At 36.7% G+C, this 12,653-nt stretch overlaps 1 protein-coding gene across 1 annotated transcript in view; it reads left to right on the forward strand.

Annotated features, from left to right (window-relative positions):
• CENPP (centromere protein P) overlaps positions 1–12,653 on the forward strand; it is a 329,764-nt gene that overhangs the window by 90,305 nt on the left and 226,806 nt on the right. Inside the window, exon 5 of the mRNA XM_054588017.1 lies at positions 8,506–8,602. Coding sequence (XP_054443992.1) covers positions 8,506–8,602 — 97 coding nt within the window. The remainder of the gene's footprint in view (positions 1–8,505; positions 8,603–12,653) is intronic.

Here is a 12,653-nt window from a genome sequence, read left to right on the forward strand (position 1 = left end):
TTAAAATGATTACTTTATGCATTTGTATTTTAAATCATCTAGGACAAAAGAGGGGTTATAAATAAAAAATTCAATAATATTGTCTTTTTATTTATATATGTAACCATGTTCTTTATTTCTCCATAAGACTGAGTTACTGTCCAGTATTCTTTCATTTTAGCCTGAAGGATATTCCCTTTAGCATTTCTTGTAGGTTGAGTATATTAATAATGAACTCCCTTAGCTTTTTAATATTAGGCAGTGTCTTAATATCTCCTTCATTCTTGAAGCACAGTTTTGCCAGATGTAGAATTATTGGCGTTCCCCCACCCCCCCGCCGCTCCCACTTTCTTTAGCACATTAAATGTCATCACAGTACCTCTGGCTTCCAATGTCTTTGATGGTAAATCAGCTATTAGTCTCACTGATGACTTTTTGTGTAATGGGTGAGTCACTTCTTTCATCACTCTGAGAATTCTGTCTTTGGTATTTGGCAGTTTGAGTAGGCGTCTTAATATGGATCTCCTTGAGTTTAGTTTTTTTACAGCTTGCAAGCTTCTTAGATTTGTATAATTTTTTCATCCAATTTAGAGAGGATTTTGACCATTATTTCTTGAAGTAAAGTTTTAGCTCCTTACTCTCAGCTCTTTTTCTCTGACTTCCATTGTGTGTTTTGGTAACTTGCTCGTGTCCCACACATTTTTAGGGTCAATTTTTTTTCTCCTCTTCTTTCTGCTCTTAAACTGGATAATTTCACTTTACCTATATTTACTTTTTGTTGATTGTTCAGCCTGTTCAAATCTGGTTTTGAACCCTTTTAGTGAATTTTTTGTTTTCATTATTATACTTTCTGGTTCTAAAATTTCTATTTCCTTTTTAAAATTTGTTTCATTGACATTCTTTGTTGCACATATTGTTCTCTTGGTTTCTTTGAGTTCTCTTTACACATTTAGGGTATGTTGAGTTAACATCTTTGTCTAGTAAGTCCACTGTGTTTCCTTACGGACAGTTTCTGTTAATTTCTTTCTATCTTTTATGCTTAGTTTTTTTATTGTTCTTGTTGAATACAGGACATTTTGAATTTGATGTACAAAAAGAAAATAAAAGTATATTATCTCCAGGGTTTTGGGGGGTTTTGTTTTTTTGTTTTTGGCTTTGTGTTGAGGCACTAATTCACTTAGCAGAGGCTTTCACAACTTTGTCTTAGCCTTTATTCCCTGCCAGCCTTTAGCCTGAAGATTAGCCAGCGGTGAAAGCTGTTGTCTTCTCAGGTCTTTTCTGAGCATGAGTCCTACCCTGGACATTCATGTGGCTTTCTAGCTTTTTGGTATTCAGGGTCTCTTTTCAAAATACTTATTCTCTAAAGATTCTTACTCTGCACCTTTTTATTCCTTGGCTTTTGGCATGTCTGTTGTTTGTATTAACTGTTGTTTTGCCTAAGGCTACAGCAGGTTGTTCATTTGACTCTCAAAGTCTTTTAGAAATGTCCTCTGCATAGTTATGTCTTTACTCCAAAGAAGCTATGAGTTAGGTGAAAAACCTCATTCTCTTTTCATTATTAGTCCTCAAGGACCCGTCTGAGAGATCAAAACAAGCACAATTCAGTTGGGAACAAGATCCACTTTACTGTGGTTAGGAAAAAGGTTCCCCCGCTGAGAAAACTGGGTTCCGTCTTCAATCCTGCCACTTTGTGCAGGTTGAGGGTATGGAAAACTAAAGCACTAGAAAACTTTCCTCCCCTGCTTAGTAGCCTTCTCCTGGTTAAATGTTTTACTATCATCCCACATTCCAGTGTGAGTCTGACAATGGTTTTTAGTGTTTATGAGCAGGCATGGCCCCCGTAGTCTATTTTGCCATATTTGCAGTTTTCCTTGTCAACACACTTTTACTCAAAAGCACATCCTCGCTCACTTTAATGGGCTGTAGTGTAAATGTGCTATCTGGATTTGCCTTTCCTGTACACTGCCCTGAGGCCAGTCTGAATTCTGAGTGGCATTGTACACTGTAGTTCACTTCGTGGTGTTTTTTACTTTATAGTTTTGGTCAGATTTGTTTGTGGGCCATTTGGGTGGTGATCTCACAACTTCATTCACCAATGTAAAGGATACCTTCTCTCTAATTCTCTCCACTTTGTGCTTGGGGTCACAGGATGTGAAACATTGACAAAGCATCCTAACTGTATTTGCAGGAGCTTTTTCTCAATTTTGCCTGGTGTCAAGTCTAGGGCTAATTCACAAAGCTTCCTCCCACAGCTCCCCAGCAGCATGCTATCAGGAAGTGAGGGCACTGCATTTTTCCAAACATTTGCTTATTGTCAGCATTGCCAAATTCCCAACTGGGAGGAAGAGGACCTCAGCTCCTCTTTAGCTTTGGAGTTCTGTTCTGCATGGACCCCTCTTCTCATCGTTTTTTTCTTTTTGGACTTCATCAAAATGTTACTACTTAGTTTTTGTAAACCTTTGCTATTAAGCAATAATTCACAAAAGAAACTTATAAATAACACATTTTTAGGATTACATCACTTGATTTTTAATACTAGAGGTTTTTTTTAAGTTGGATATTGTTGACATACTAGTTTCAGGTGTGTATCACAATGATTCAATATTTGTATATATTGCAAAGTGATCACTGCCATAAGTATAGTTAACACTCATCACCACACATAGTTTGAATTCTTCTTCTCATGAGAACTTTTAACATACAATAGCAACTTTTACACATAAAGTATTATAAACTATAGACACTATTCTGTACAATACATCTCCATGACTTATTTTATAACTGGATGTTTGTGTCTTTTGACCACATTTACATTTCCTACCCCACCCCTGACTCTTGGCAACCACCGATATCTGTGAGTTTGGTTTGTATTGTTTGTGTGTGGGGTGTTTTCTAAAGATTTTACATGTGAGATCATACGATATTTGTCTTCATCTGACTCATTTCATGATACCTTAGTGTCCATTAATTTTGTTGCAAATGGCAGGATTTCCTTCTTTTTCATGTTTGAATAATATTCTATCATGCATGTGTGTGCATGCCTTCCACATTTTTTGTTTTCCATTCACTTATTAATAGACACCTCCGTTGTTTCCATGTGTTTGTTACAGTAAATAATGCTCCCTCAATTCTCTTCTCAAAGCCTCCCTCCCCAGTCTTTCCTCCAGTGTCTCTAGCCCACCCTGTCCCCATGTAGCCTAAGTGGCTACAAATAAAAATTTATGTGTTTGCCCTTTAAAAGGCCTTTGCATTTTCAGCCACCATACAGCAGGAGCCATCTTGCTCAGGCAGACCACTCCCCTGAGCATGTGAGTATGGGGGAACATATATCTTTTCAAGTTAGTGTTTTTATTTCTTTCAGATAAATACCCAGAAGTGGAATTGGTGAATCATATGGCCATTGTAGTTGTAATTTTTTCAAAAACGCCATACAGTTTTCGTATGGCTCTACCAACTATTCCCAAGAGTGCACAAAGGTTCCCTTTTCTCTACATGCTCGTTGACATTAGTTATTCCTTGTCTCTTTGATGATAGCCATTCTGATAGGTGTGAGGTAATAATTTCATTGTGGTTTTGATTGGCATTTCTCTGATGGGTAGTGATGTTGAGCAATTTTTTATGTACCTGTTGTCTGTGTATATGGCTTCTTTGGAAAAATGTTTGTTTAGGTCCTCTGCCCATTTTTTAACAAGTTTTTTTTTTGCTATCATATGAATTCTTTATATATTTTGGATATTAACCATATCAGATACATGCTTTGCAGGTATTTTCTTCCATTCGGTAGGTTGCCTTTTTATTCTGTTGATGGTTTTGTTTGCTCTGAAGAAATTTTTTAGTTTGATGTAGCCCCTTGTTTATTTTGCTTTTGTTTTAACTTTTGGTGTCAAGTCAAAAAAATCATTACCAAGACCAATGTCCTCCTTCTTCTCATCTTACATTATCTCTGCTGGCTAGAATGTAGCAGTGTTTCCCTGGTCCTTTAATTTGATTTTTTAACTCTAACCTATGGTCATTCTGGGCTGCAGTCTCCTCTAGCATTTATTTGGAATATACAGGAAGCAAAAATAACCCCCAAGGAACTGAACACCCAATCATTCCTTATTCCTGAAGTTTCTATCCATTCTGCCTTCTTCTGTTCACATTTCACAGTCTTTCAATTCTTGCTTTACTTACTATGTCAATGGTTATAAATTGTAATTAATAAGCTTTTAAATCCATCATGACGAGAATGGGAACTTTATTCCCATATTTACTGAATGAATGATTAAATGAATACACACATCCTGCCTGCAAGTTGCTTGTGTTTGTGGGTGTCAGTATAACAATAGGAACAGTATTAAGAGAATTAATTCCTATGGAAGCTCATAGGCATAGGAATGAAATTATTTTTAGTGATATTTAGAATAGGACATGTGGTGTGGTAGTTAGGTCATTGTTCATACAATAATTTTCTGAGATCAACTGGGTATCCTTTAATTTGACTCAGTCCTGACACTACCCAGAATTGGCATAGACCCACAGGTTAAGGGCAAAATCCTTTACAAAAAAAAATCCTCTATTTTGAGGAGAATCAAGATGGCAAAGGAATGGAAGTCACACTGATCTCCTCCCAGGACCAGCTGGAATTACAACTGAATTGTGGAGAAATCACCTGGAACAAACAACTGAACAATAGTGAGAGAGAAGCCTTGTAACCTCAGAGACAGAAGAATCTGCTTTAGCTCAATCAGCTGGTAATGAGTGTGGTAGAGACCCAAGAAGGCGGGCAGGGCGCCCACAGGCAGCAGCACCAGAAGGATATTGAAATGGCCATTTGGATCCCCCTGAGAAGAGCAGGGTCTAAACCATAAGCAGGGATCTCCAGCCTACAGCACCAGCGCCAAAAGAGTCCACAGATAACAGCCAGCTGCAAAACAGCAGCAGGGTTGCTCTCTGCAAGAGACAGATGGCTGAAAATGCAAACGCCTTTTAAAGGGCAAACACATAAATTTTTATTTGTAGCCACATACACTGGACTCTGGCAAATGGGGACAGGGTGGGCTAGAGATGCCGGAGGAGAGACTGGGGAGGGAGGCTTTGGGGAGAGAACTGAGGGAGTAGCTGGCGGGATCCTGGTGCTAATTCTTCCTCCATACGGCAGGAGCCGTCTTGCTCAGGTGGACCACTCCCCTGAGCGAGAGCAGTGTGAGAGGACCCAATAACCCTGCCCCCAGTAGGGACTCTGTCCGCCCTGAGCTAAGGCAGCCTGCTCAGCGCAACATTGATTAGATTAACAGCTAAGGGAGACAGCCACAGACAGGAGATTCCTGAAAGTCTCAAACAGACTGCCTAAGGTCAGACAGGGTGAACATCTGACATAATCAGAGGCAGATCCAGAAAGGAAATACAGTGGTCTCCTACCATAGAGGTTCACACCACAAAGTCAGGAAATCAAGACAGGTCAATTGAAGAAGCAGAAGCCAAAAAGAAGACTCTCACAAATAATGGGAAGAAAAAGAAACACTCCACAGTCGAAGGGAAAGGAGGAATCCCCAGAAAGAGAACTAAATGAAACAGAGGCAAGGAAACTATCAGATATTGAGTTCAAAACAACAGTTCTAAGGAAGCTCAATGAGCTCAGTGAGCTCGGAGAGAATTGTAAAAACCTACAGGGAAACTGCAAAGAACTTGCTGCAAACTTATCAGCACGAACAAGGACCTAGAAACTATCAATAAGAGAAAAGAAGAAATGAAGAATACAATATCTGGATTAAAGAACACAGTAGAAGGAATCAAAAGCAGGCTAGATGAAACAGAGGAATGAATCAACGAGCTGGAGGGTAAGGTAGAAAAAAGCTCCCAGAAAGAACAAGAAAATGAACAAAGACTCAAAAAGAATGAAGAGGCGCTGAGGGAAATGCAGGACAACCTGAAACATAATAATATCCCTGTAATTGGGATCCCAGAAAGAGAAGAGGAGGAAGGGATAGAGAATCTGTTTGAAAAAGTAATGATGGAAATCTTCCCTAATTGGAGGAGAGAAAAAGTCACACAAGCCCAGGAAGCACAGAGAGTCCCATGCAAGAGGAACCCAATGAGGCCCACTCCAAGACACATCATACTTAAAATGGCAAATATCAAAGACAAACAGAGACTCCTAAGGGTAGCAAGGGAGAAACCGGTAGTAATATATAAGGGAGCCCCAGTACGGCTAGCAGCTGACTTCTCAACAGAAATACTGCAAGCCAAAAGGGAATGGCAAGAAATATTCCAAGTTGTGAAATGCTAAGGCCTGCCCCCAAGACTGCTCTACCCAGAAAGGCTCTCAATGAAATAAGGTGTTTCCTAGACCAAAAAATGCTAAAAGAATACACCTCCACCAAACCAGCATTGCAAAATATGCTAAAGGGACTGCTTTAAAAAGATGAAAATAATCTATGAATACCCAGTTCCTTTCACAGTCACCAATACTTGACATTACCGATATTTTTTAGTAATTATTAATCTGACTGGGACCATGATGCGTTATTTTAATTGTTCCTTTATTATTTGTTGAAACTAACCTGTTTTAGTATATCTCTTGCCTATTTCTTTTTTTTTTTTTTTAAGCTTTAAATAACTTTTTGGTATTCTTTATCCATTTTCTGATTAAATGACTGTAGCATTTTTTCCCTAAAAACAAAAAAGAACAAAAAAACATAACCCTTTTTTAGATGTGTTGCAAATACTTTCTTAATTCTATTGTTCTTTAACTTTTTTTATATGTATATTACTGTACAGTCTTAAATGTTTAATATCGTTATGTTGTCAATATTTTACTTTACACCTTCTGGGTTTGAATATTTTACTTCAGGGTAAGAAAAATATTAGTTTGTATTTTCTCCTAAAACTCCTTAGATTCTACATATTGATTTTTAACTCACCTGAATATTTCTTGTATTTGTTTTATTTCAAGTAATAGTGGTCCATGCACCTTATTTGTTGAATAGGCCTTATTTTGCCCATTGATTTCAAATATCAATTGAATCATATTTTTCACTGTTAAGCAGATATATCTGTTTCTAGAATCCTCATTTGATTTCATTGATCTACTTGATTATTTCTGTGCTAGTGTTATGTTTTAATTGCTGAGACTTTGTAATGGATTTAAATTTTTAATATTTTATAATGGGTTTTGACATTAAATTAACAAATAAATAAATAAAAATCTCTATTTAAAAAGATAAAGAAGGAACTCCTATCTTTTGCAAGAAAATGGATGGAACTGGACAATATTATACTCAGTGAAATAAGCCAATTGGTGAAAGACAAATACCATATGATCTCACCTATAAGTGTAGAGTATTCAACAAAATAAACCAGCAAACAAAATAAACCACAGGCATGGAAACATGGAGCAGACTGAAAGTTACCAGAGGGGATGGAGAAGGAAGACAATGGTGGAAAGAAGGAGAAGGGACTAAACAAAGAACATGTGTGAATGACATGTAGACGTGGAGAACAGAGTGGGAATTGATTGTCGGAGAGGCTGGCAGGTTGGGATGGGTGGAGGAGGGCAAAGGGGGAAAAATTGAGATAGCTGTAATGGAATAAACATGATTTATTTATAAATAAATAAACAAACAAATAAATAAAAAAGACTGCTCTATTTCATATGCCAGGCACAAGTCTCAAGGGCCACTTGCCTGTCTGACCTAGTTAGCAATAATTTGGGTGTTTGCACAGCCCCCTCAAATTTGACAATTTGCTAAGACTCAAGAGAACTCACTGAAAATGCCATACTGAAAATTGTAGTTTTATTATAAAAGTTACAATGTAGAAATAGCCTTAGGGAAGCAATGAATAGACTGTGGTCTGGAGCAGGGTTGGGGTGGGGTCACAGAGGAACATAGAGCTTTCGCCCTTTCTTGCTAAATCCATGTACATTAATGTAGCTTCCCAGCACATTAATGTGTTCACCAATCAGGAAGCTACAGTGAACTTTGTTGTCTAGATTTTTTATTGTTGTTTCCTCATACAGTGATCATTGATTAAATGATTGTCCACGTGATTGAGTTCCTCCCACCCCTCCCTCTCCTCCCTGGAGGTCCGGTCAGGTCAAAGTACCAAGCTCCCTAATCAAGTGGTGGGTCTTTCTGGTGATGTATTCCTATCCTGGGACTATCTAGGGGTCACCTTGAGTCACTATTAACAAAGGCATCCTTGTCACTCAGGATTTTTAAGGGTTTTTGAGCAACTGGGAATAAAGACAAGATATATATTTTTTATTACACCACAGTTATCAAATAAAATTTCAAGGACAATGTGGTGCCTTGAAAGATGGGTAGGATTTAAGCATTTGGAAAAGGGGACAAGGGCATTCCAGGCTGAGAAAGTAGTATTAGCAATCACACAGGCATATACTCCAAAGTGCAGAGATTAGGATGAAGAAATATATCAAATATATTTTTTTTAGCTTTAGCGAAGGTTATATAAAAAAGAGGAAAGTCAGGTTGGCCCTGTCATTTAGTAATATTCATTAATCATAGACACTTTTTATTCCTACAGAGCAGAAGAAAGAAGAGATCTGTTTATGTTTTTCCGAAGTCTACACTTTTTTGTGGAGTGGTGTGAATATCGTAAGCGCACATTTGAACATTTCAAGGTAGTGTCTAAAGTCTTTAAATTTAAACATATATGGCCCTGGCCAGGTAGCTCAGTTGGTAGTAGTGTCATCCAGATGCACCAGGGCTGTGGTTTGGTCCCCACAGGGGCACAGTGGGAATCAACCAGTGAATGCCTAAACGAGTAGAACAAGTCAATGTTTCTCTCATTCTCCCTCTCCCTCCCTCTCTCTCTCTCCCCTACCTCTCTTCTCAACCCCCTCTCCTTCCCTCCTCCTTTCTCCTCTCTCCCTACAGTAAAAAAATAATTTATTTTTAAAAAAAGTATATGGAAAAGTGAAGCTCAAGTGAATTTGGGGATTTAACATAACATTCTTTCCTAAGTTTTTAAACAAAAAAAATTTTTAATTGGCCTTTGGAATTTGCAATTATCTGGAATAAATGGAGGACTGCTCCTGTACAAATCAGTGAATCTTATATGATGGAATATCTTGAAAGAAGTGTAGTTTTATTCTTATTTATTTTATAATACACATTTTGACAAATTAATCTGTCAAGCATACTGGAAGTAAAATGACAAATACTAATAAAGAATATAATAGCAGCCTTATCACATAGCAGTATAATCTTTACTTCCTAAGCTAGACTCAGTATCCTGAGCTTCTTAATTATTATATTATATTTCAAGTTTTAATACTGAAACCTGATTCTTGTCAAATAATGCCTCTTAAGTCAGATACCAATACTTTCAAAGACTCGTTTTTATTTTGTTTTTTGGCATAACTTCAAAATTGGATAGCATCAAATTATTCACATCAGTGATCCACACAAAAACCAGTACTGAAAGAGTCAACATAAATAACATCTCAAGGTTCAGGTTTGCCCAAAAGCCTAACTAAGTCATCATGACTATTGTTTTTATAACTCATATTAACTCTCCTTTATTTCGGATTCTATTATTATTGTTATTATTTACACTCCGTTTGGTTGAACTAATAAAATCTGTCAGGCACAGGGTTTTCTTTAAAATGAAACATGCCAGTACCTGTCCTATACCTACCTGTACCTGTACTGAGATCCCTTGAGTAGTTCTCACAGTTGTGTTGTTTACTTGCAGATGCTTTTGGCACCAGAACAATTAAATAGCCCTTCTTTACAAATGATTGAGGAATATGCTGGCAGTTACAGTTATGAATCATCTAATGCGGTTTTTTATTTAGTCATTTGAATGGGTTGTGGGAAATGTGAGGGTGAGTCCCGTTTCCAAAGCCAGGTTGCCTCCAGGTGCTTTCAAGACAGGTGTAGAAATAATGGGTACGTTTTTCCTGTAGCGTGTAGAACACTTCTATGTTCTACATAGAGGTCTTTTGCTGGTGATAAGATTACATGAATGGAAAGAAGCAGTCACATTGTTGTGTAACCATCATCAATGTCTAGCTCCAGAATTTTTTCATCATTCCACACTGAAACTGTACCTGTTAAACAGTAACTTGCTATTTCCTATTCCCCCCAACTTCTGGGAACCACCATTCTATCTTCTGTTTCTATGAATTGGACTACCTCATTTAAGCAGAAGCATCAAATTTGTCCCTTTTTCCTGGCTTATTTCACATAGCATAATGTCCTCAAGGTTCATCTAAGTTGTAGCATGTGTCATCATTATAACACTCCTATATAAGGCTGAATAATAATCTGTTTTATGTATTTGTCACATTTTATTTATCCATTCCTCTGTTGATGGACATTTGGGTTGTTTTCACCTTTTGGTTATTGTGAATAATGAGTCTATGAGGAATGGTATACAACATCTGTTACATCTGTTCGAGTCCCTGCTTTCAGTTCTCTTTAAGTATAACCTGTAGTAGAATTGCTGGATTGTATGGTAACTCTAGTTTAATTTTTTTTTTTTTTTTTGGTACAGCAACTGTACCATTTTACATTTCAAAGAATGTATGAGACTTCCAATTTCTCTATATCCATTTGTTATTTTGGGTGGGTTTCTTTTTCTTTTTGTCAAAGCCTGCCTAGTGGGTGTGAAGTGATATTCTCATTGTGTTTTTAATTTGCATTTTCTTAATGATGTGTTTTTGAGCATCTTTTCTTGTGCTTATGGGCCATTTGTATGTCTTCTTTGGAGAAAGATCTATGCAAGGCCTTTGCACATTAAATCAGATTGTTTGGGGGTTTTATTGTTGAGTTATATGTGTATATATTCTAGATATTGATGTTATCTAATACATAATTGGCAAATATTTTCTCCTGTTCCATGGATTGTCTTTTCATTCTCTTGCTAGTGTCTTTTTTTAATTAATTCATTTTCTTTTCTCACCCGAGGATATGTTCATTGATTTGAGGAAGAGAAGGAGGGAGGGAGGGGCATCAATGTGAGAGAGAAACATCAGTTGGTTGCTTTTCATACGTGCCCCAACCATGGATCAAACCCACAACCTAGATATGTGCCCTGATGGGAAATCAAACCTGCAACCCTTTTGGAGTATGGGACAATGCTCCAATCAACTGAGCCACCAGCCCAAGGGCTCTTGATAGTGTCTCTTGATGCACAAAAATCTTTAATTTTTATGAAGCCAATTTATTTATTTTTTTTTTTTTTGCTGCTTGTGCTTTTGATGGCATATCCAAAAAAATCATTGCCAAATTTAGTGTCATAAAGATTTTTCTCTTTTTTTCCCCTAAGAATTTTATAGTTTAGTTCTTAAGCTTAGGTGTTTAATCCAGTTTGTAAGTTAAGGATCCAACTTTATTCTTTTGTATGCGCATATGCAGTTTTCCAGTGCTGTTTGTGATAGAGACTGTCCTTTTCTATATTGAGTAGTCTGTCACCTTTGTTGAAAATCATTTGACCATATGTGCAAAGGTTTGTTTCTGGGCTATTATATTCATTGATCTATGTCTCTCCTTACACCAGTACACTTTTGATTGTAGTAGCTTTGCAGTTACATTTTGAAAGGAAGATGTGTGAGTAGTCCAGTGTTGTTCTTTTCAAATTTGTTTTGGCTACTTGGAGTTGTTTTGAGATTGTTATGAGTTTTAGGATGGGTGTTTTCTTCAAAAAATGTCATTGGGACTTTGAAAGGGATTGCATTGAATCTGCCAATTGCTTTGGATAATAGTGACTTATTAACTATTCACTCTTCTGTCCACGAACACAGGATGTCTTTCCATTTATGCATGACTTCTTAGTTTCTTTCAGAAATGTTCGTAAGAGTAAAAAAATTTTTAAGTCTGTATTTCTTTAACTGTCAGTGTCAAAAATGAAGCAAATCTATTTAAGTTAATGGGATCAGCATATTTTTAACTCTCATAATTTGTGACTTAAGGGTATATATAATGTTGTCAGGTATTCATGTTCATCTAGAAGTTATAAAATTATTTTTAAATGATTCTATAACAGACTTTACCAGTGCTCTTTCCTAAATATTTTATCTAAACCACTCGCTTTTAAATTCTCTAAAATTTGCTAGTTATTTTATGATTTTTTTTCTCTTTAAGTTTAATTATATTAAGAACATAGTAATACATTATTTTTCCGACATCAGGAAATGAAAGAGAACTCTCCTCTGACAGTTTTTCCCAGTTTTGATTCCACCACCCAGCTCTCCTATCAAGTTTCTTTTTCCAGATAGTTACAATTTAGTTCCATTATTTATTCGAGATTATGATGGCTTAAAGATTTTATTTCAAATACAGCAGAGCCCTTCTGTTTAAACGGATTTTATTTTGCAGTGTTTATTGTATATTCAATTCAAATGTGGTCACTATTGTTCTAGGCACTTTGAAAGTATAAAGGGTATATTTATGTGTTTAGTGAACTCAGTAAGCCTTCAGTGATAGAAAAATGAGGTATGCACACAAAATAATGAGAAAGCAGTATACTAGTCATGATTATCAGCTGCTGAAATAAAACAAATGAGTGAGTTAATAAGTGTTATGGGTAATTATTGTGGCCTTAAGAGATCACAAATTGCTTAATGAAAAAGTTACATTTTGGGGCCAACCTTGACAAATTGGGGAAAAATTGAAAAAAAGGCCATTCTAGGTAGGGAAAACAAGGAAGCAAATACTTCAAAATAA

The sequence above is a fragment of the Pteronotus mesoamericanus genome, unplaced genomic scaffold (assembly GCF_021234165.1).
Source record: "Pteronotus mesoamericanus isolate MK-2021 breed Mesoamerican mustached bat unplaced genomic scaffold, CSHL_Meso_final scaffold_125, whole genome shotgun sequence".
NCBI classification, from domain to species: Eukaryota; Metazoa; Chordata; class Mammalia; order Chiroptera; family Mormoopidae; genus Pteronotus; species Pteronotus mesoamericanus.